At 55.8% G+C, this 21,968-nt stretch overlaps 1 protein-coding gene across 1 annotated transcript in view; it reads right to left on the minus strand.

Moving 5' to 3' along the window:
• LOC127575862 (collagen alpha-1(IV) chain-like) overlaps positions 1-21,968 on the minus strand; it is a 118,164-nt gene that overhangs the window by 36,076 nt on the left and 60,120 nt on the right. The window contains exons 14-31 of the mRNA XM_052026061.1: positions 20,504-20,557; positions 18,582-18,641; positions 17,803-17,847; positions 17,333-17,386; positions 16,347-16,388; positions 14,849-14,942; positions 14,716-14,751; positions 13,906-14,061; positions 10,919-11,002; positions 9,238-9,321; positions 8,276-8,346; positions 7,600-7,791; positions 6,915-7,083; positions 5,715-5,807; positions 3,982-4,086; positions 2,313-2,410; positions 1,186-1,336; positions 187-300 (exon numbers count right to left, since the gene is read on the minus strand). Of these exons, the coding sequence (XP_051882021.1) occupies positions 187-300; positions 1,186-1,336; positions 2,313-2,410; positions 3,982-4,086; positions 5,715-5,807; positions 6,915-7,083; positions 7,600-7,791; positions 8,276-8,346; positions 9,238-9,321; positions 10,919-11,002; positions 13,906-14,061; positions 14,716-14,751; positions 14,849-14,942; positions 16,347-16,388; positions 17,333-17,386; positions 17,803-17,847; positions 18,582-18,641; positions 20,504-20,557 (1,702 nt within the window). The remainder of the gene's footprint in view (positions 1-186; positions 301-1,185; positions 1,337-2,312; positions 2,411-3,981; positions 4,087-5,714; positions 5,808-6,914; positions 7,084-7,599; positions 7,792-8,275; positions 8,347-9,237; positions 9,322-10,918; positions 11,003-13,905; positions 14,062-14,715; positions 14,752-14,848; positions 14,943-16,346; positions 16,389-17,332; positions 17,387-17,802; positions 17,848-18,581; positions 18,642-20,503; positions 20,558-21,968) is intronic.

Genomic DNA, 21,968 nt, shown 5'->3' on the forward strand with positions numbered 1-21,968 from the left:
TATCCCGCCCTGTATCCGTCTCCCTGCCCACCTCCTGAGGTAAGTTGCTGCTAGTGGCAACCGTCTCATCCACAGCATCCTGCTGCATACAGTGAGCTCCCTGCTTCAGCCGTGGTAGTGAGGGGCAGTGGCGCATGCTGCATTGGTGCGGTAGATGCTGCAGAACTGTCACCTGCTGGGACGTACCAATCAGGCCTGGTGGTCCTTGAGGTCCTGGTTTGCCGGGCAGGCCTGGTGCCCCAATCCCTGGAGGGCCAGGGGGTCCTGAGGGACCCTGAGAACCTGGTGGACCCATGTTGCCTGAAAGAAGGAAGAGGGAAGACATGAAGGGGTCTGTGGGGATTCCTCGCAGCTTTCAGAGACCATCGCAGACCAGAGTCCAATTGTCTGACTGTGCCGCTAACTTCGTGGAGTCCCCCACACCATGGGGTCACTGTTGACCAGAAACTTAAATGGACTAGTCACATAACACAGGTCAGAGGCCGGAGATCCTGCAGCGAGTGACACCCCAAGGCCGTTCCACCATCCACAGGGCATCAGTCAGGACTGAGATGGGTTGCCCGGTGAGTGAGGCTCTCATCCCTCCCTCCCTCCACACCCCCTCCCTCCACCTCAACCCCTCCCACTCTCCACACCCCCTCCCTCCCTCCACCACACTCCCTCCCTCCCTCCACACCCCCTCCTGCCCTCCACCACACCCCCTCCCTCTCTGCACATCCCCTCCCTCCCTCCACACCCCCCCACTTCCCCTCCCCACACCTCTCCCTGCACCACACCCCCTCCCTCCACCACACCCTCTCCCTCCACCACACCCCCTCCCTCCCTTCACCACACCCCTCCCTCCCTTCACCACACCCCTCCCACCACACCCCCTCACACCACCACCGGCACACAGTACCTGCAGAGTCTGAGAAGCGTTAACTGCAGTGAGATTGCACTGAGCAGGGACTGGCCTGGAGCTGAGCCAGGGGCTCGCGGAGGAAGCCGGAGACACACAGGGCCGCCCTGCACTGGGAGGATGCCTTGGGGGCAGCACAGGCCCTACCCCCGTATGTAAGTTGGACGTGGCACCCCATGGAGGTGTGGGGCACAGTGTGGGGAGGGGGGTGCCAGTCGATGCTCAGGGCACCCGCTTGCTGCCCCTCGCTGCCACTGGGCACCAGCCCCACCCAGACCGACACTCACCTTTAATCCCGGGGAAGCCCTGGATTCCCGGCTGTCCTGGTACCCCTGGAATTCCAGGAAGACCCTCATCCCCTTTAAGTCCTGGAACTCCTGCTGGTCCAGGGACACCTGTAAATCCCCGAGGGCCCGGAAGTCCCACTCCCGGAATGCCCTGGATCAGAGAAAGAGACAGTCAGTGGGTCAGTTGGCCAGTGGGTCAGTCAGTCAGTCAATCAGTGGGTCAGTCAGTCAGTGGGTCGGTCAGTGGGTCAATCAGTCATTCGATCAGTGGGTCAGTTGATCAGTGGGTCTCAGTCAGTCAGTCAGTGGGTCTGTCGGTCAGTGGGTCTGTCGGTCATTCGATCAGTGGGTCAGTTGATCAGTGGGTCTCAGTCAGTCAGTCAGTGGGTCGGTCAATGGGACGGTCATTCGTTCAGTGGGTCAGTTGATCAATGGGTCTCAGTCAGTCAGTCAGTGGGTCTGTCGGTCATTGGTCAGTCACCATCAGAGAACGGGGAGAGCAGGAAGCGGGGGGATGTGGGGAGGAGGAGGGAGGGTGGATGTAAAATGTGGGAGGGAGGATGAGAGAAGAGGGGGGAATCCAGAGAAAGGGGAGAGGAGGAGAGGGGAGGGGAATTGAGGGAGGAGAAGGAGCAGGAGATGAGGGAGTGGGGAGGGAAGGAAAGACGAGGGCAGGGAGGGAGTGGGAATGAGTGAGTGGGGAGGCAGGCAGGAGGGGTGGGAGGTGGAGACGAGGGAGGAGGGAGGGAGGGAAAGGAGGAGAGGTAAGGAAGAGGGAAGTGGTGGGGGAAAGGGAGATGGGGTGCCCCCCCATCTCCCCCAGACACCCCCATTTCTCTGTTTGCAGCATTGAATCCCCCCTCCCACTGCCCTCACAGGCAGCACGTCCCAGATCACAGCAACTCGCTGTGTGAAACCGCTCCCCTCCTCCCCCCTCTGGTCCTCCTGCCGACCCCCTTCACTCCGCGCCCCCTGCTCACCCACCCTCCTGCCCCGGGAACCCTTCAGTGTTTGCTGAACCGTCCCTGCCCACCCCGGCGGGTGCCGGCACAGGACACCCCGGGACATCAGGAGCTTCCCTCCGCTGGTGACAGGGGTTACATGTGGTAGGCAGGGTCAGGGCTGACCTTCTCTCCCGGCGGTCCAACTGGCCCAGGCTGACCATCGATTCCGGGCCGTCCAGTGAGTCCGGGAGGACCCGGTTCTCCGGGAACTCCGTCTGCACCTGGGGAAGGGAAGGAGGTATGAGTCACAGAGACATACAGCACAGAAACAGGCCCTTCGGCCCAACTGGTCCATGCCAACCAAGGTGCCCCATCCAAGCTGGTCCCATTTGCCAGCATTTGGCCTGTAACCTTCTGAACCTTTCCTGCCCATAGAGCTGTCCAACTGCCTTCTAAAAGTTGTTATTGTACCTGCCTCAACCACTTCCTCTGGCAGCTCGTTCCACACAGATATCACCCTCTGTGTGAAATGTTGCCCCTCAAGTTCCAATTAAATCTCTCCCCTCTCACCTTACAACTATAGCCTCTAGTTCTTGATTCCCCAATCCTGGGAAAAAGACAATGCATTCACCTTATCTATGCCCCTCATGATTTTATACACCTTTATAAGATCACCCCTCAGTCTCCTACGCTCTAAGGAATAAAGTCCCAGCCTGTCCATCCTCTCCCTGTAACTTAGTCCCTCAAGTCCTGGCAACATCCTTGTAAATCTTTTCTGCACTCTTTCCAGTTTAATAACATCTTGCCTATAGCAGGGCGACCAAAGCTGAACACAATATCCCAAGTGTGGCCTCACCAGCGTCCTGTACAACTGCACTGTGACCTCCCAAAATTTATACTCACTGCCCTGACTGATGAAGACCAACGTGCCAAAGGCCTTCTTCACCACCCTGTCCGCCTGTAACTCCACTGGAGGGAAGAGGTGGTGTGTGTGCGTGTGGATACACAATTCATGTATGGGACTGCACAATGATGGTGTAGGGTTTGTGATTACTGTGTGCTGTTCACATATCGTGCAGGATTTGTGGAATATCTTTGGAAGAGAGACTCCAAGACACTACACAGGAGTGGTGGCTGGTTTGCTGATCGAGGCATGGAGCAGCCGATCAGAATGTAAGGCATTCCTGGATTGGAAGTGTCACCTTTATTCAAGGCAATTTACTCGCTATGTGCCTGTGATGCTGCTGCAAGTAAGTTTTTCATTGCACCTGTGCACACGTGTACTTGTGCATCGGACAGTAAGGTTGACTTTTGAACCTTAACTGTCAGGCAACACTCTGACCAATGAGTGTTTCATACCAATGTTATCCCATTCACGATTTGGTTTGGGAGATGTTGAGGGAGTGTACAGAGTTGGACTGAAGTGGATCAGATCCATCATGTTGTGGGAGGTGATCTGGGGACACGGAATCCCAGGTGGTCTGGTCAATGACGGAGTCACCTTGGTTCCAGAGGTTTGCCCACAGGTAAAGCAGGGGTGAAGCAGCGCGAGGCGCCAGTCATCGGAGACACATCTGGGATAGTCATGTGTGGCTACAGTGTGGGGCTGCACAGTTGCAGTACATTGTCTGCTGTTACAGTTATGATGCAGGGATCAGATCCGGTACAATGTGTAATGTTACAGTGCAAGAGAGTTTGTGGTTACAGTGGGGGTTATGTGCTGTGTGTACTGTTATGGTGCGGTGTGTACTGTTACATGCTGTGTGTACCGTTACATGCCATGTGTACCATTGTGTGCCATGTGTACTGTTATGGTGCTGTGTGTACCGTTACAGTAAGGGTGCATCATTACCTTTTGGCCCAGTGGGGCCAGGAAATCCTATCCCCGGCGGCCCTGGATCTCCTTTGGGTCCAATGATTCCCTGAGGACCAGGGAGACCAGGTAACCCAGGGTCACCTGTGAGAGAGTAAACAGGAGTGTTACACACTGCTGACACACAGCATCACACACCCTCACACACAGCATCACACACAGCGTCACACATAGCATCACACACCCTCACAAAGAACAATGTCACACACACCCTCACACACAGCGTCACACACACCCTCACACACAGCATCACACACCCTCACACAGAACAATGTCACACAGCCTCACACACAACGTCTCACATCCTGACACAACGTCTCACACCCTCACACAACAGTGTCACACACAAACGTTGTCACACACTGCCGACACACAACAGTGTCACATACCCTCACACACAACAGTGAAACACACCCTCACGCACACTGGTGGGTGTGGAATGGGATCCAGTGTGAATTGCATGTTTGGATTACTCCATAACTCCATAGGAGACAGAGGGTAGGGGTGGAAGGCTGTTATTCTGACTGGACGTCCGTGACCAGTGGTGTTCCACAAGGATTGGTGCTGGGACCTCTGTTGTTTGTGATATATGTCAATGATTTGGGTGAAATGTAGACGGGTGGATTAACAAGTTTGCTGATGACACCAAGATCGGTGGAGCTGTGAACAGTGTAAAGGACGATCAAAGAATAGAGCGGGTTAGGGATCAGTTACAGATGTGGGCAGAGAAGTTTAATCTGGGCAAGTGTGAGATGCTGCACTTTGGAAGGTCAAATGAAAGGAGAGTATAAAGTAAAAGGTAGATCCCTTAATAGCACTGAGGTACAGAGGGATCTTGGGGTCTAGAGTTTACTGAACGTGGCCACGCAAGTGGATAAGGCGTATGGAATGCTTGCCTTCAGTGGTGGGGGTATTGAGTATAAGAGTCAGGAAGTCATGCTGCAGCTGTATAAAACTTTAGTCAGACCCCACTTGGAGTATTGTGAGCAGTTCTGGTCGCCCCGTTACAGGAAGGATGTGGAGACTGTGGAGAGAGTGCAGAAGAGGTTCACCAGGATGCTGCCTGGATTAGAGGCTGTGAGCTATAAGGAGAGGTTGGACAAACTTGAATTGTTCTCCCTGGAGCGTCAGAGGCTGAAGGGAGACGTGACAGAGGTTTTTAAAATTGTGAGAGGCAGAGATAGGGTAGACAGGGTAGAAATGTCACACACCAGAGGACGTGTCTTTAAGGTTAGAGGGGGGATGTTTAAAGGCGACGTGAGGGGCAGGTTTTTTATCCAGAGAGCGGTGGGTGCCTGGAATGGGTCACCAGGGGTAGTGGTGGCAAAGGGAACTTTGGTGGAGCTTAAGAGGCTTTTAGACAAGCAAATGAATATGAGGGGAATGGAGGGATGTGGATGATACACAGGAGGAGGACATTTAGTATAAATTGGCATCAAGATCGGCACAACATTGTGGGCTGAATGGCCTGTGCAGTGCTGTACTGTTCTATGTTCTGTGTACAACTAGTGTCACACGCCCTCACACACAACAGTGTCACACACCCTCACACACAGTGTCACACACCCTCACACACAACAGTGTCACACACCCTTACACACAATAGTGTCACACACCCTCACACACTCTTTGGGAGGGTGACCAGATTACTGGGACTGGTTTCTGTGTGTGTACGCATTACCTGGTGACCGGCAGGTCAGGGGTTGACGTACCTCTGCTCCCTGGCTGACCCTTCAGTCCCTGGGGGCCCGGAACTCCGGGTAGTCCCGGCAAACCTATGGATTTTCCAGCTTCACCTTTCCGACCTGTTGCAAGGAAGGTTAATGGAACAATGAGCAACGGATGAAACGGCAGGGATGCAGTGCCTGTCCACTGGTGAACGCAAGCCCTTCCTCACCTTCTGAGTGGGTTTGGTGCTGGCATACAGAGCCCCATTGTCCTGTGTTTGGGTTACGGTCCCAACCAGGGTGCTGCACCCCACGCTGGTATCCCAGACCCTGCACCCCTCTCCCGAGCTCCCCCACCGCTTGGCTACCCCATGGCTCTCTGACCACCCTTGTAGCACTGGACACCGTGTGTCACTGGCCCACACGTGTGTCACCAGCCCACACAGCTACGCCATTGGACAGTGCCAGGACTTTAGAATTCACCCGTTGTTTTCAACCCCTCATGACCTCATCTGTCCCTGCCTCTAGAATCCTCACCGCCTCTACAACCCCCAGGTCTCAGCCTCGGTCCCTCCACCTCAGGAGGCCGTGTCTCAGACGGCTCAACACAGAGACCCAAATCCCCCCACTCCCTGAACCTCTCCACCCTTCTCTCCTCCTTCAACCCTCTGGTCAGACTCCCCAGCGCTGTGGCACTGCCAGGGTTTGTCCTGGGGAAGGCCGTGGTGGACTAGGGAGGTAGGAGGGGTGTTTACCCTGGGGGGGGGGGTCTGCTGTGGCTGGAGGGATCCACTCCGAGCATCCACAGTGTCCGGATTCTGGTCTGTGGTCCGTCCTTCCCTCGGGGCATGTGGAGAGGGAAGGAGGGTCCCATCCGGCCCGAGCTCCCCAGCACGTCACCCCTCCTAACCTATTGCACAGGGTGGGGCCATGGGGACTGCAGCCCACATCCACCAGTAGCCAGGTGTGGGGGCAGTGACTGTCCCATGTCGGAGCTGACACTGACACACCGGGTACACACCCAGGGCGGTCTTTGGCAGCTGGGGCTACCCTGGGGGTCAGTCTGCACATCGTGCCCCCGCCTACCGGTACAATGTCACTATCCACCCCCTGCCCCTCCGTGACCTGCCCGTGGCCAGTCAGATATTGGGAATGGAGGTGGGTCTGGCTGCCCACTGGACATCGCCACAGCGACTGTGACCCACCCCATGGTGCTGCCGGTGAGGGGACGGGACCCAAACTCACCTGGTACCCCAGGTAGACCTGGTCGTCCTGGGAAACCCTGGATGCCCTTCTCTCCTGGGAAGCCTGGTTGCCCCAGTCCAGGAGGGCCCGGAACGCCCTGGTCTCCTGGTGGCCCATGTAGTCCCGGAGCGCCGGGCAGTCCGGGTTCTCCCTTCAAGCCAGTTGCTGCCTGACAGCCAGAGATGCCCATTAACAGCTGGAGGCAGCAGTGCCACAGGTGCCAATCCCACCCCTGATGCCAATCCCCACCCACCCGGTGCCGATCCCACCCCCCCACCCCCCCCCCCCCCAGTGCCAGCCTGCGACCTCCTCCCTGCACACAGCTCACAGCAATACCCAGGGCCCAGGGGGAGGGAGGGGCAGGGGTGGGGGTGGCAGGGGGAGGAAGTGGAAGGGTCGGGGGTGGCAGGGGGTTCACAAGGGAGGGGGAGGTACACTCACCTTCCTGCAGATGATCTGTGGTGGTGCCGAGCTCCCCGACTGCCTGAGCCCCTCCCAGCTCAGCTCCTGGTGTGTTTGTGGGGCGGGGGGCGGTTGGTGGGTGATGGTGGGGGATGGGAGAGTTTGTGGGGGGGCGGGGCTAGGGGCTTCGGCTCAGGCTGTTGCCCACCCGGGACTGTGGCTGGCGCCCAGTGACGCTCTGACCGAGCCGTCCCTGCCCTCCGTCCCCAGCCCTGTTACTTACCGGCTCACCCTTGGGTCCAGGCAGGCCAGGGGCTCCATCTTTCCCGGGAATTCCATCCACTCCGGGCAGCCCCCGGCTTCCTGGGTAACCCCTCTCACCCCGGTCTCCTTTCAGACCTGGTAAAGCATGGATGTCACCGGGGTCACCTTTGGATCCAGGGGATCCCATCCGTCCTGGAATGCCGGCAGGACCCTGGGGAGGAGAGAGTGTCAGTGGGCAACACATCACAGACCCCCACACACCCCCAACACCCCCCATACACCCCGACACCCCCAACACACCCCGACAACCCCCACACACACACCCCACATGACCCCCATCACCCCACCCCCCCACGCCCCCCACAGACCCCACACACACACACACACCTACACACACACCCTCGCCACACACCCTTTCCACACACACACACCCCACACACACACACCCCACACACACGCACACCATCCCCACACACACCCCCTCCCTACATACACACACACCCACACCCCCTCCCCACACATACGCACACACCCCTCCCCACACACAAACACGCGCGCGCGCGCGCACACGCACACACACACACACACACACACACACAATAAGCTCCACGGCCCACCCGAACATCCCGAGTGGCTTCCCTGACAGCCCCCCACCCTGAATACCATCCTTCTGCCCTGGAAGGGGCAATACTCACAGGTTGGCCTGGGAAGCCTATCCGTCCCGGTGGGCCCTGGTCTCCCTTTGTCCCCGGAATCCCTCGATCACCTGCAAAGTCCCAGAATAAGAGAGTTTGGAAATGTGAAGCTGTTCTATGAGCAGCGACATTTCTCCAGAGCCCACAGAGGTACCCAGAGGGCCAGACCTGTGATCTCCATGTTGTCCCAGCCCCACTCTGAACTCTCTGCCTGGGGACTCCCGCACTGGTACAACAGTGTCCATCGTAAACCTGGGGAACACCTCCTCCTCCATCTGGGCAGGTTGGCCCTCCCAGGCTCAATGTCAAATTCCCCTTCACTGTCTCTGTGTCAGAACCGGCCAGTCCTCTGTAACAGTGGCTCCGTTCTTCTCTCTCCATCAGCACAGCCTGACCTGCTGGGTATGTCTGACAGACCTGCTGGGTATGTCCGACAGCCCTGCACCGAACTTACAACTTATCCTCTTGTCCTCCCTGACCTCACCCTATCTCAGACGCTCCCTTTATTTTATCCCTCCCCCTCACCCACCCCCACACTCTCTGCATCTAATTTTCTCTCCTCCTGACTGGAAACACTAACTCTGGTTCTCTCGCCATGGATGCTGCCTGATCTGCTGAGTGTTTCCCACACTTTCTGGTTTTATTTGGTTACACAGAGACACGTGATAAGTAACACTGGGGCCACGCAGTTCACGGGCAATGACCATCTCCAACCTAAGGGGAGCTAGTCACCTCACCCAGACACACAACTGTATGATCATCATCACTGCTCCTTCATCAGTGCCCCACTCTCTCTCCCCAACAAGCTTCACCCCGAGGACTGCAAACATTAATAAAGACAGCTCACCACCACCTACTCAAGAGCTCTGGCCACTGTCCCACGTCCCATGGACGACAGTGAAGCCCTAGCCCTGCGGTCACAGCCCATCCTTCCATGTTCTGGGCATTGCATCTTCACTCACCTGGTTGCCCAGGGGGGCCTTGAGGACCTGGTGGTCCAAATAACATGGTCGCATTGCAGTGGAAGCAGGTATCTCCCTTGGCCCCTGTGAGGAAATCCAGGTCATTAATGTCATTTCTGGACTCTTGCTGCTCCTTCCCATCACATGGGCATGATGCAGGAGGCCATTCAGCCTGTGCCACCTTTGAGCCCATGCATCCGCCCTTCTCATTCCAAGTCTGTATCCTCTTCCCCAACAAATCCATCACTCACTGGCTCCAACTGTTCTGGTTTGGAACATTTAGCATCCTGAGGGAGGGTTAGAACCAGGGGTCATTGTTCACGTCCGACCGCTTACCACAGACAGGCCATCTGATTCTCTCAGTGGGTCGTGAATCTGTGGAGAGCTCCATGAGCCTGGGGATGAGGTGGGTGTGTGGAGTGGAGGTTACAGCCTTGATCTTATTGGAGGGTGATCAGGCTTGAAGGGCTGAATGGTCTCCTCCTGCTCCTGATCCATACATTCATGTTGGGCAGGCTGGGGGGGTCCAAGATCCCACTGCCTTGTGTGTGGGGAAGAGACCCCTGACCAACAGAGCTCATATCTTGAGGCTCTCCCCTTCCTCCCCACTCACCCTCCCCTCGGAGGGGAGAGCCTCCTTCCCTCAGTCCCATCAACTCCATGGCTCATCTTTAACACCTTAACGCAAAGGCCTCTCCCCTCTGAGGAGCAGAGCCCACACCCGGGTATGGATAGGGAGCAACAGCTTTGATTAGCTGTGGCACAACTTTGTATTCCAACCCCTGAAGTGGTCTGCACTTGGAGTACTGGACCTCCTGCCCTTCACAGCTGCATCATTGAGCAGAGCCATTGTACTTTCAGCCAACAATCGGCGGAGTAAAGAGGAGAGTCCGTGGGAGCTGGGGTCAGGGTCATAGAGTTATAGAGCACAGAAACAGGCCCTTCAGCCCAACGAGTCTGTTCTGACCATTGAGCACCCACCTACGCCAATCCCAGTTAATTCTCCCCATATTCCCTTCAACTGCCACAAGTCCTAGCACCCACCAACACACTAGGGGTCATCTACAGTGTCAATTAACAAATTTGTATGTCTTTGGGATGTTGGGATGGTGGGAACCGGAATACCCGGGGTAGACCCAACCCATGCAGTGACAGGGAGAACATGCAAATTCCACACAGACAGCGCCGGAGGTCAGGATTGAATCCGGGTCTCTGGCACTGTGAGCCAGCAGCTCTACCAACAGAGAAGGTTAAGAGTTAGTAGGCTTGTCCAACATCAGGAAGGGTAAGGACAAACTGACGGGCTGGTCAGTAGTGATCAGTGGACGCAGAGTGAAGGGTCTGATGGGGGGGAGGTTAGATGGGGACGGGGAGAGTGTTTCTGAGCAGCGAGTTACGGAAGGGCAGTGGAAGCAGTCTCAACGGGAACGTTCAAAGGGGAATGAGAAATCCTGGGAAAGGAGAGGGGTTCAGGGCTGTGGGAGAGGAGGGAGTGGGCTGATGGGTTGAATGGCCTCACGAGCTGTAGCGTGAAATGGTTGAGAGAGTCACCCTCAGAAGGGCATCGTGTGAGCAGGTGGGAGCACTGAGGGGCAGAGAAGGTGAGGTGTTTGTGCCCCTCAGTCTCGCCCATAGACCCCACCCACCCCTCTTGATCTCCGGTCCCCACACATCAACTCACCTTTCAGTCCCATCTCCCCTTGGTAACCGCGAGGTCCGTCAGCACCCTTTGGCCCAGGCACACTGACACAATCTTCCCTGGACACTGAGGCAGCACAAGGTAAAACAATTAGAGGCACATCCTGTACAAGCCTACCCCCATCCTTGGTCCAACCGTAGCCAAGTGCCCAGAGCTGCCTTTCTCCAGCAACACCTTGCACCTCTTCCTTACCTTCCCCCCCACAACACATCCCAAAGAGCCCCTTAGAATTTGAACCATTTTTTGGAGGGCAGGCACTGTCTCAAGAAACTTGCCAGCCAAACAGCACACAGCAAAATCCCATGAAGAAACAATCTGTTCTGCTGACGTTTGTCCCCATTCCAGGTTGAGTAGGGTCTGTTACACCTGACCAGGCTCCAGGCTGACATCAGCGAGAGAGGATGGGGAGAGCGATATTGGCCTCTGGTTGTTCTATAAAAGCTGTTTTAACCTCATATCACAGTCACATGGGGTTACCACGGACCCAGGCTTACACTGAAACTGCCCACCTTATGATGTGCACCATTACATTATCGTTCATCACCGTGCCTTAGGACTAAAAATCCATAAATCAATGGTGCGATACAAAATCCTGGTGTTTGTGTAATTCCTACTTTCTTGGAAACTTCAGGAGATTTGGTGTGTCACCAGATAATAGAATGTAGAACATAGAACACTACAGCACAGAACAGGCCATTCAGCCCACAATGTTGTGCCGACATTTTATCCTGCTCTAAGATCTATCTAACCCTTCCCTCCCACATAACCCCCTATTTTTCTATCATTCATGTGTCTATCTAAGTCTCCTAAATGTCCCTAATGTATCTGCCCCCACAACCTCTTTCGGCAGTGCGTTCCACACACCCACCACTCTCTGTGTAAAAAAACCTACCCCTGACATCCCCCTTACACCTTCCTCCAATCACCTTAAATTTATGCCCCCTCGTGTTAGCCATTGTCGACCTGGGAAAAAGTCTCTGACTGTCCACTCAATCTATGCCTCTTATCATCTTGTACACCTCTATCAAGTTGCCTCTCATCCTGCGTCGCTCCAAAGAGAAAAGCCATAGCTCACTCAACCTTTCCTCATAAGACATGTTCTCTAATCCAGGCAGCATCCTGGTAAATCTCCTCTGCACCCTCTCTAAAGCTTCCACATCTTTCCTATAATGAGGCGACCAGAACTGAACACAATACTCCAAGTGTGGTCTGACCAGAGTTTTATAGAGCTGCAACATTACCTTGTGGCTCTTGAATTCAATACCCCGACTAATGAAGGCCAACACTCCATACGCCTTCCTAACAACCCTATCGACCTGTGTGGCAACCTTGAGGGATCTATGAACGTGGACTCCAAGATCCCTCTGTTCCTCCACACTGCTAAGAGTCCTGCCATTAACCTTGTATCCTGCCTTTGAATTTGATCTCCTGAAATGTATCACTTCACACTTACCCGGGTCACAAACCTCTGTCACAAACTTCCACAGATACACTGTTGAAAGTATCCTAACTGGTTGCATCATGACCTGGTGCGGCTATCCCAAGGCACAGGGATGCAGGAGGCTTCAGAGGGTAGTTGACACAGCCCTCGCCACCACTGACAGCATCTACAGGAGGTGCAGCCTCAAGAAGCTAGTGTCTATCATCAAGGATCCCCACTATCTGGGTCTTGTTCTCCTCTCGCAGCTCCCATCGGGCAGGAGGTACAGAAGCCTGAAGCCCCACACCACCAGGTTCAGGAACAGCTACTTCCCTTCAACCATTCGGTTCTTGAACCAACCGGCACAACCCTAACCCCACCTCAGCAACAGAACACTACGGACCACCTCCTGCGCTGCCGTGGGTTGTCTCTGTGTATTTTTTGCACAGTCTTTTTCTTCATTGGTATAAATTTATGTATAATTCATGTTCTGTGTGTTGTCTGTACCTACGTGCCTGTGATGTTGCTGGAAGCAAGGTTTCACAGTACCTGTACCTCACTGTACTCGTGCACATGACAGTAAACTCCACTTGCCTGTTACTTTACGTGACATTGTCATCTCTAACAGGGCCTGCACTTATTATCCTCACAAGTGCCCAGGGCAGTGTGGAGGGGAGCTGCTGCAGACTCTGCTTCGCCACTCTGGAGGCAGGGTGGGGACTGGGCTCCTGTGGACAGTGGCTCTCACCCCCGTCCACGTTCCTGTGAGCAGGGTGAGTTTCCTCGGGGCTGGTGGGCAGACAGAAGTTTCCCAAGAACTTTAAATGCCACTGCACCAGCCACGTAACGTTCACAGCGACTGGAGCAGTCTGAAGCCTGGATCCTGTGGTGTGACTCACCTCCTGACACCCCAAAGCCTTTAAACCACCCCTGAGGCACAAGTCAGAAGATCAGAAATACCCCCTCTGTCCTAGGCTGAGTGCAGCCCCAACAATGCTCAACACCACCCAGGACACCGCTCCCAATTGACTCACACCCCACACTCCACTATAAACACTCCCACCCTCCACCTCTGACACACAGTGGCTACAGTGTGCACCACCTAAGATCGCCCAGGTTACTCCGACAGCACTTCCCAAACCCACCACCTCTCCCACCAAGGACAAGGGCAGCAGCTCAGGGGACAACCACCACCTCCAGGTTCCCCTCCAAGTCAGGCACCACCCTCCCTTGGAAATATATCGCTGATCCTTCATCGTCACTGGGCCTGTCCTGGAACTCCTTCCCCAGCAGCACCCTCCCCAGCAGCACCCTCGCCAGCGGCACCCTCACCCCAGCTGCACACCGGACACCCTCCCCAGCAGCAAGCCGGGACACCCTCACCACACAGACTGCAGCCCCAGGTGGTGACTCATCCCCCAGCCTCTCGAGGACAGTTCTGGATGGGCAGTGAATGCTGGCCCCACTGTGATGCCGCCTCCCGTGAGTTAGTACAGACAAGATGAACAGTGGCTGGGACGTGGGCATTCCATTCTCATCGTCAACGTACCTGGGGGTCCCGGAGGACCAGGTGGGCCAGGGGATCCCCTGACACCTGCACTTCCCGGCAGGCCCGGCATCGATTTCCCTGGCTCTCCTTTGTCACCTTTCTGGCCCCGTTCCCCTGTGAATCCTGGGAAGCCTTTGTCACCTTTCAGCGGCTGACCTGGGTGTGGGTTAAAGAAATCCATTACTTTGTCGGCAAGGACATAAAAACCACTAGCAGCAGGAACAAGTGGCTAAGTGTCTGGTCAGAGGCAATGAGGGAGGTTTAAGGCCATTACTGCAACAAGTTTTCTCTCCTCCCTTTATCCCAGGGTCCACTGTCCTCTCCTATCAGATTCCATCTTCAGCCCTTTGCATCTTCCACCAATCACCTCCCAGCTTCTCACATCAATCCCACTCTCCCCCCCTTCATCCCCACCTACCTACCCTCCCTCTCTCACCTGGACTCACCTGTCACCCACCAGCTCCCGCTCCTCCCCCTCCCCCCACCTTCTTATTCTAGCTTCTGCCCTCTTCCTTCCCAGTCCTGATGAAGGGTCTCGGCCCAAAACGTGGACTGTTTATTTCCCTCCATAGATGCTGCCTGACCTGCTGAGTTCCTCCAGCATTTTGTGTGTGTTACTGAAATAGGTCACATTGTAGACCCCTGGAAAGGACACAATACTTCTCCGATAGAAGAGCAATCAGTGAATTAAGGTTTCAGGACTCCTCTCCCAGTTTGTCTCCACGGAAGCTCAACCAGTTAGTCACAGACACATTGCGCACGGAATTCCCAAATGACTACCCTGTCACATCGAGTTTCACATGGCTTTACCTGGAGGGCCTGGTATCCCGGCCAGTCCTGGGGGCCCTGGGTTGGGGGAAGAAGGAAGCAGAGTTTTAGTGATGGTGACCACTCTCCCAGTGTTGGGGGCTGTTGGTGGGCGGCGGGTGTCCAGCATGCTCACCTTCAGGGCCTCGTTCACCCTTCTCTCCGCGGGGACCTGGGCTTCCTGGCTCTCCCTGCGTGCCATAAATAGCGTTCCCTTCTGCATCAATAATCTGCAAGACCAAGGCCAGCTCCCATTGATAAAGTGCCTTCGAGCTGACAGAGTCACAGAGTTCTACAGCATGGAAAAGGCCTTCAGCCCAACACGTCCATGCTGATTGTTAACACAGTAACAAAAGGCACCTTTGCATGGAACTCACTCTTCAAGCTGTGATAAAGCACTGAGAGCAGCAACACTTTCACAGTTACCAATTTCACCCAACTGTTTGCAGAGATGAAAGGTTTGCAAGGATGCCACTGAACACATGAAAATGTAACGGTTCAGGTGGTGCCAGAGGGCGACCAACACCCAGACACTGTCATCTCTTACATCATCTGGAAATTCCAGCCAGGAGGTTCAGGAACCCTCTGTACCTGTTTCGCCTCTGCTTCCTCCACCATCAAGGTCCAGAGCACAATACACCAACGTTCCTGGACAAGGTCTGACGCCCAGTTATGGACAAAGGCTTGGTCAGTGAGGAGGTCTGGAGAGGGGCTTTGGGGCACCCTGGAGCTCAGGGCTCCGGTGGCCGATGGCACAACTGTTAATGGCGGAACAATGGAAACCAGGAGTGACCGAGAGGCCGGAAGTGAAGAAGCTCAGAAGCTTGTCGGTCAGAAAAGGTGACAGCTCTGGGGGAGGGGAGAAGGGAAGACCGTGGGGGGATGTGAAAACGGGGGCAGCATTTTCACAGCATGGTGCAGGTGAACTGGGAGTCAGTGGGCTGAGGGTGGGGGGGGTGAGGGCGAGACTGAGGTAAGGTGAAGGTGAGGGCAAGGTGAGGGTGAGGGCGAGGTGAGGGTGAGGGCGAGACCAAGGCGAGGGTGAGACCAAAGCAAGGTGAGGGCGAGACCAAGGCGAGGGTGAGACCGAAGCGAGGTGAGGGCGAGGTGAGGCGAGACTGAGGCAAGGGTGAGGCGAGGGTGAGGGTGAGACCGGTGAGGTGAGGGCAGCAGTGTCAGGATATGTTCCTGGAGAGAACATCAGGGGATTCCTGGTTCTCAGTCGGTGCCGTAGCTGCCAGAGATCTTGTGGGCCAATGAGATTGCAGGTATTTCTTTGGGCAAGGGTACCAAGGGTTAGGGGCTGTGATCTAACTGAACAGCGGAAGGGGTGAAGGGGTTTGTGACCGAGGGCTGTGTGTGTGGAACACGCTGCCGCGAAGGACAGTGGATGCAGAGATAGGTCGATGGTTCTTGATGTGAGAGGGTGAAGGTTACTGGAGGGAGTGCAGAGTTGATCGTTAACTGGCGGGGCAGGAGGGAGGGAGCGAGAACCTCCTCCTGCTCCCAGTCAGTGTAACTGAGCTGCTACAGGCTGCATGGGTCAAACCGCCTCTTGTGTTGACAGAAGAAATCTCAACCATGTTCCCACAATATCATTCAAACTCTGATTGTTCATTTTTTCAGATACTTACAAGTCCTGGTGGACCATCAAGTCCTCGACTGCCTTGCTCTCCCTACAGAAAGAACATCTGCTTGTTATTCACAGGAGAACAAACCAAGACCCTGGAACCAAAGTCCCCCAGTGTGCACCCGTGATCTCACTGGACGGGACCATACATCACACCAAGGTTTCCACCACCATTACACCAGTGCACAGACCGGAAAACTGCCATTGGAACGTACCAGCACCTTCCTCAGTAGTCAATAGTCATCATAACCTCACCCGTGGATTCCTCTCTCCCCCACCCACCCACCCCTCTCTCCCCCACCCACCCACCCCTCTCTCCCCCACCCACCCATCCCTCCCTCCCCCACCCACCCACTCCTCCTCCCCCCACCTACCCACCCCTCTCTCCCCCACCCACCCATCCCTCCCTCCCCCACCCACCCACTCCTCCTCCCCCCACCCACCCACCCCTCTCTCCCCCACCCATCCATCCGTCCCTCCTCCACCCACCCCTCCTCCCCAACCCACCCACTCCTCCTCCCCCACACACTCATCACTCCCTCCCCTCCCACCCACCCCTCTCTACCGCACCCACCCACCCCTCCTCCCCACCCACCCATCCCTCTCCCCACACCCACCCACTCCTCCCTCCACCCACCCCTCCTCCCCAACCCACCCACTCCTCCTCCCCCACACACTCATCACTCCCTCCCCTCCCACCCACCCCTCTCTACCGCACCCACCCACCCCTCCTCCCCACCCACCCATCCCTCTCCCCACACCCACCCACTCCTCCCTCCACCCACCCCTCTCTCCCCCACCCACCCACTCCTCCCCCCACCCACCTAACCCTCTCTCCCCACCCACCCATCCATCTCCCCCCACCCACTCACCTATCTTTCCCTCCACATCACCATTCCTCTGTTTCATCTCTCTATTCCCCCCACCCACCAGCCCCTCCCTCCTTCCCCAACCAATATTTGGGAGAAGCTCCAGGAGATGACGGGTTACCTTGGGCCCGTCCTGCCCAGGGAGTCCTGGTGAACCGGGATAACCTACTAGACCCTACAAGTTAAACAGAACACAGGGTTAATTTCTCCTTGTTCATTAACAACCACTGCACAATAAACCTCTGACTGTTGGGTCCCGGAATCAGTGGGCAGTTGTATTTACCTCGTCTGCCTGTAACCCACCCAGTCACCACTGTAGATTTGCTGTGGGTGTTGCAGTGTCCGTCCATTCGCTTCCCACCTACCTCCAACGCCCCCCCCTCCCCACACTTTCCCCCCCACCAACACCCACCCTCCCCAGTGCTGTCGGCCATTCCTGTGGAACGAGACTGTTCGTAGGGTGATGGGACACGACCCTCACCCACCTCCCCCCCTAGGGTGACAGGTGCAGAGGCAGACTGTGAGTGTGAGCCCAGGGAGCGCTGTCACGGTGCACTCCAGATGTTACACACCTGGGTCCCGAATACTCACATTTTGTCCCGGGATTCCGGGCTCTCCGTCCTTGCCGGGTTTGCCCTGTGGAACAGCAGAAGGACGTTGTTTCAGCCACTGTGCACAACTCACAACAAGCAGCAGACTCGGAGAACTCTGCAGCACCTTCCCCAGGACTGGGAAGGAGGTTTACCTCCCTCCTACTCCCTCTTCCCTCCTCCGCCCCCCTCCTCCTCCCCCTCCCCTCCTCCTCACCCTTCTCCAACTCCTCCACCCCCCTCTGCGCTCCTTCCTCCTCCTCTCCTCCCCGTCCCCCCTCCACCGCCCTTCCCAATCCCCTCCACCCTCCCCACCCTCTGCCCTGTCCCCATCCCCCCCTCCCTCCCCCTCCTCCCTCCTCCCCCTACCCTTCCCCCTCCTCCCCCCTACCCTCCCCCCTCCTCCCCATTCATGTGGCACACTCCTGAACCTGACCCTGGAGCAGTGTCCACCTCACTCCCCATGTGGAACCATGTGACAGGGAAGGGTGTTGGGCTGTGCACTTACCCCCTGCCCATTGTGTTAACTGTTGCCCAGTGGGACTGAGACCCACCTTCCTTCCCTGGTCCAACCGATGTGTGACTCCAGGCCAACGGGGTTAACGTGATCCACCCTCTGAAGTGGCCCAGTCAGGGGTCAGCTGCCCAAGGCAGCTGCAGAGAACAGCACCCACCCCCTCCTCAAGGTAGGCAAGGATGGACACTGAGTGCCCGCCCTGCCAGCGACACCCAGGTCCCAGGAGGGAGGTGACAAGGAATCGGCAGCTACATCGGACTCACCCGTTTCCCCGGCTCGCCCATCTCTCCTTTGTTGCCTTTCATTCCGATCTGTGAATGTCCCTGCAGGTGGGTGAACCATCAGCTGGTTAATGAGTTATAACTCCAAACGCTGCTCGGGAAACTCTCCGCTTCCTTCAAGTTTCAGTTTGTGAAGCTCAGTACCGGCTGACCCTCCCTCAGCCGGAGTGGTGGGCTTGGGGCAAGCGGCCCCCACGGAGCGGACGTCCCGCATTAAAGTTAAACAGTTCTTTTCTAAATCAAAGCTCCCAGGGGCAGGGACAGCCCAGGTTGCCCTGTTCCACAGAGGGAGGTGGCACAGCAGCCTCAGTGACCCCACACCCGCTGAACTTACCAAATGGTCATGGGGTGTGGGAAATTTTTCGGCAATTGGGAATGAAGCAGAATGCTACCGCTTCTGGAAATCGGGAATTAAACTGGAAAATGCGGGGTGTGGCTCGGAGTCAGGCAGCAGCTGTGAAGAGAGAGTCCATGGCTCCCATTAGAACCGCTAACTCTGCTTCCCTCTCCAGAGATGCTGCCTGGCTTGCTGAGTATTTCAGCATTTTACACCTTTGGCAATGTCCGAGTCCCTCAGTGAAATCGCTCAGTGCTGCACTCACTGTTCTTGCACCAGGGACCTCCTGTGCTTTGCCACAGGCTCCTCCTGCCCAATCAGCAGGGCTCCGGCCGAGCTGACCACACGTCGCTGCTCATTCACAGCAGGGCAGGCGGTGTGAGGCTTGGGCTTCAGTTACGGTGCAGACTCTGACACCAACTCCTGCCCAGAACTCTCTGCAACACCACTCCCTCCAGTACCAAGTCTGCACCGTCACCTTCCCACCTGTGAACCTCCTCCAAACATTCTGAGGTTGATCAAGACGGAGGCAACGTGGTGGTGGACCTGCAGGTAGATGGAGAAGACGGGGTGGGGGATCCCACTATCCACACTGTGGGAATGGAACAAGCAGCAATGGACCTCCTCCCCGTGGGTAGGGGAGGGAGGAGGGGAAAGACTAAACTCAAACTCCTCATGGGTTCCTTGCAACGTGAGCTGGCGTGGGGTGCTCCTTCTATTGGTTCAGGGTGGATGATCTCCCAGATCTGGGAGGGATTTCCCTGAAAGACCTGGCTTTGTGCCTCTGCTCTGACTGGGCAGGAGGTACACACTGTGGAGGCTGACCATGTGGACCCTGTCCCTGACCCTGTCACCAAGCAGCTGTTGACCTTCCTCTCTCTACGGACGAGCAACTTGAGGAACATCTCCTCAAATGTCCAATCTGTTCAGATTCAGGGTGAAATCCACCTGGCAGAGAGCAGGGACACCAGGCAGTTCCAGATGGTCCGCACACTCCCCTCCACCCACTGGGCACCCAGAACCCACTCAGGACTCTCCAGCATCTTACAGGATGTTGGAATCTCAATTTAACAGAGGATTTGTACACAAAACGAGGGCAGTTATAGCAAGAAGGCTCCTCACGGTGAGTACTGGGAGGGGTGTGAGCAAATGTAGTCAACTCCTTCACTGACCTTTGCTGCATTGTTCAATGCAGCCAATATATTGACTGCAGCCACCACAGGATTACAGACACCTGTGTACCCAGGAGACTCCCACATTAGGGGACACAAGAGACTACAGACGTTGGAATCTGCAGCAAAGAAAAAACAAACTGTTGCAGGAACTCGGTGGGTCAGGCACCGTCTGTGGAGGGAAACCAACAGTCGATGTACAGGGTCTGGAGGAGGGGTCTCGCTGAGTTCCTCCAGCAGTTTGGTTTTTGCTCCAAGTTCCCTTGTCGAGTGGTTGAAATGCTACCGTGGGTGTACAACCATCAACATGCAGGAGTCTGTGAACAGGAAGCGCACATCCATGGGATTCTTACTACAGTGATAGATTAACAGAGCAGTACGGTCAGAACACTTACTGGACTGCCAGGGAAACCTTTAGGTCCCAGTTCCCCACGATCACCTTTCTGACCCTGAAAGAAAATCAGCAGGAAGAGGTCATTGGAATTAATGTCTCTGAGTAAGTGTTTATTACCATAACAACATCTGCATTTGCATAGTGCCTTTCCCACATTATAACAGTGGCTACATTGTCAACAAGTCCTTCGATGGCTATAGAGTGCGTGGAAATGCAAGCCTTTCCTTCAGTTGTATTACTAATGCAGTAACCTGACCCAAGCGGTGTCACCACCTGAGCCTGACACCGATCCATTGACGCACTGAGCAGGTCACAGCAGGGAAACAGGCCCTTCGGCCTAACTCGTCCATGCCCACCATGGTGCCCAAGCCAGTCCCGATTGCCCACATTTGACCCATATCCCTCTAAACCTTTCCTATCCACGTACGTATCCAAATGTCTTTTAAATGTCGTTACTGCACCTGCCCCAGCCGCTTCCTCTGGCAGCTCGTTCCATATACTGACCGCCCTCTGGGTGAAGCAGTGGCTCAGTTCCCTTTTAAATCTTTCCCCTCCACCCTAAGCAATGCCCTGTAGCTTTCAGCTCCCCCTCCCTGCTGGTCAAGAGGGTGGGGGGTGAGGTGGTAAGAAGCAGGTTACGTGAGGAGTGAGAGGTTGAGAGGCAGAGGGGGCGGGGGAGGGAGTTCCAGAGCCCAACACTTCACCAGCTAAAGGCATGGCCTCACAGGGTAGGGGATGTTCAAACAAGAGGGGTAATGGAGGCTGGGGGTGGGGGGGTTACAGACGGGGAAGGCATGATCAGGAGCTGTCGTTCAATGGGGAGCCAATGCAATCAGTGGGCAGGGGGGTGGTGAGTGAAGGGTGCGCACGGTAGAGCCACTGCCTCACAGCTCCAGAGACTGGGGTTCACTCTTCATCTTGGGTGCTGCCTGTGTGGAGTTTGCACGTTCTCCCTGGGACTGCTCCTCCTGCAACGTGCTGGGAGGTTAATTGCTGTAATACTGTAGGTGAGTTGAGGGGCACGTGAGAGAGAGAGTAAGTTGAAGGGCTACAGGAAATAAGGAGGGGGAGATGGAATAATGGGCTGGCATGGACCCGATGGTCCGAATGGCTCTCTTCAGTGTCGCAAGAAGGTTGGGAGTTTCAGAGTGAGGGTGATCAAGTGATCAGGAAAGAAAAAGGAGACAGAACGTAATTGCAGATAAATGTAATTTTTTTATAATGCCAACATCAACTGACTGCTGACAAAGGAGGCGAGAGTGTAAATTGTCCCCAAGGCACGGTAGTGTAGCGGTTAGCGTAACGTTATTACAGCGCCAGCGACCTGGGTTCAATTCCAGCCGTTGTCTGTAAGGAGTTTGTACGTTCTCCCCGTGACTGAGTGAGTTTCCTCCGGGTGCTCTGGTTTCCTCCCACATTCCAAAGACGTACAGGTTAGGAAGTTGTGGGCGTGCTATGTTGGCGCC

This window comes from Pristis pectinata, chromosome 11 (assembly GCF_009764475.1).
Source record: "Pristis pectinata isolate sPriPec2 chromosome 11, sPriPec2.1.pri, whole genome shotgun sequence".
NCBI classification, from domain to species: domain Eukaryota; kingdom Metazoa; phylum Chordata; class Chondrichthyes; order Rhinopristiformes; family Pristidae; genus Pristis; species Pristis pectinata.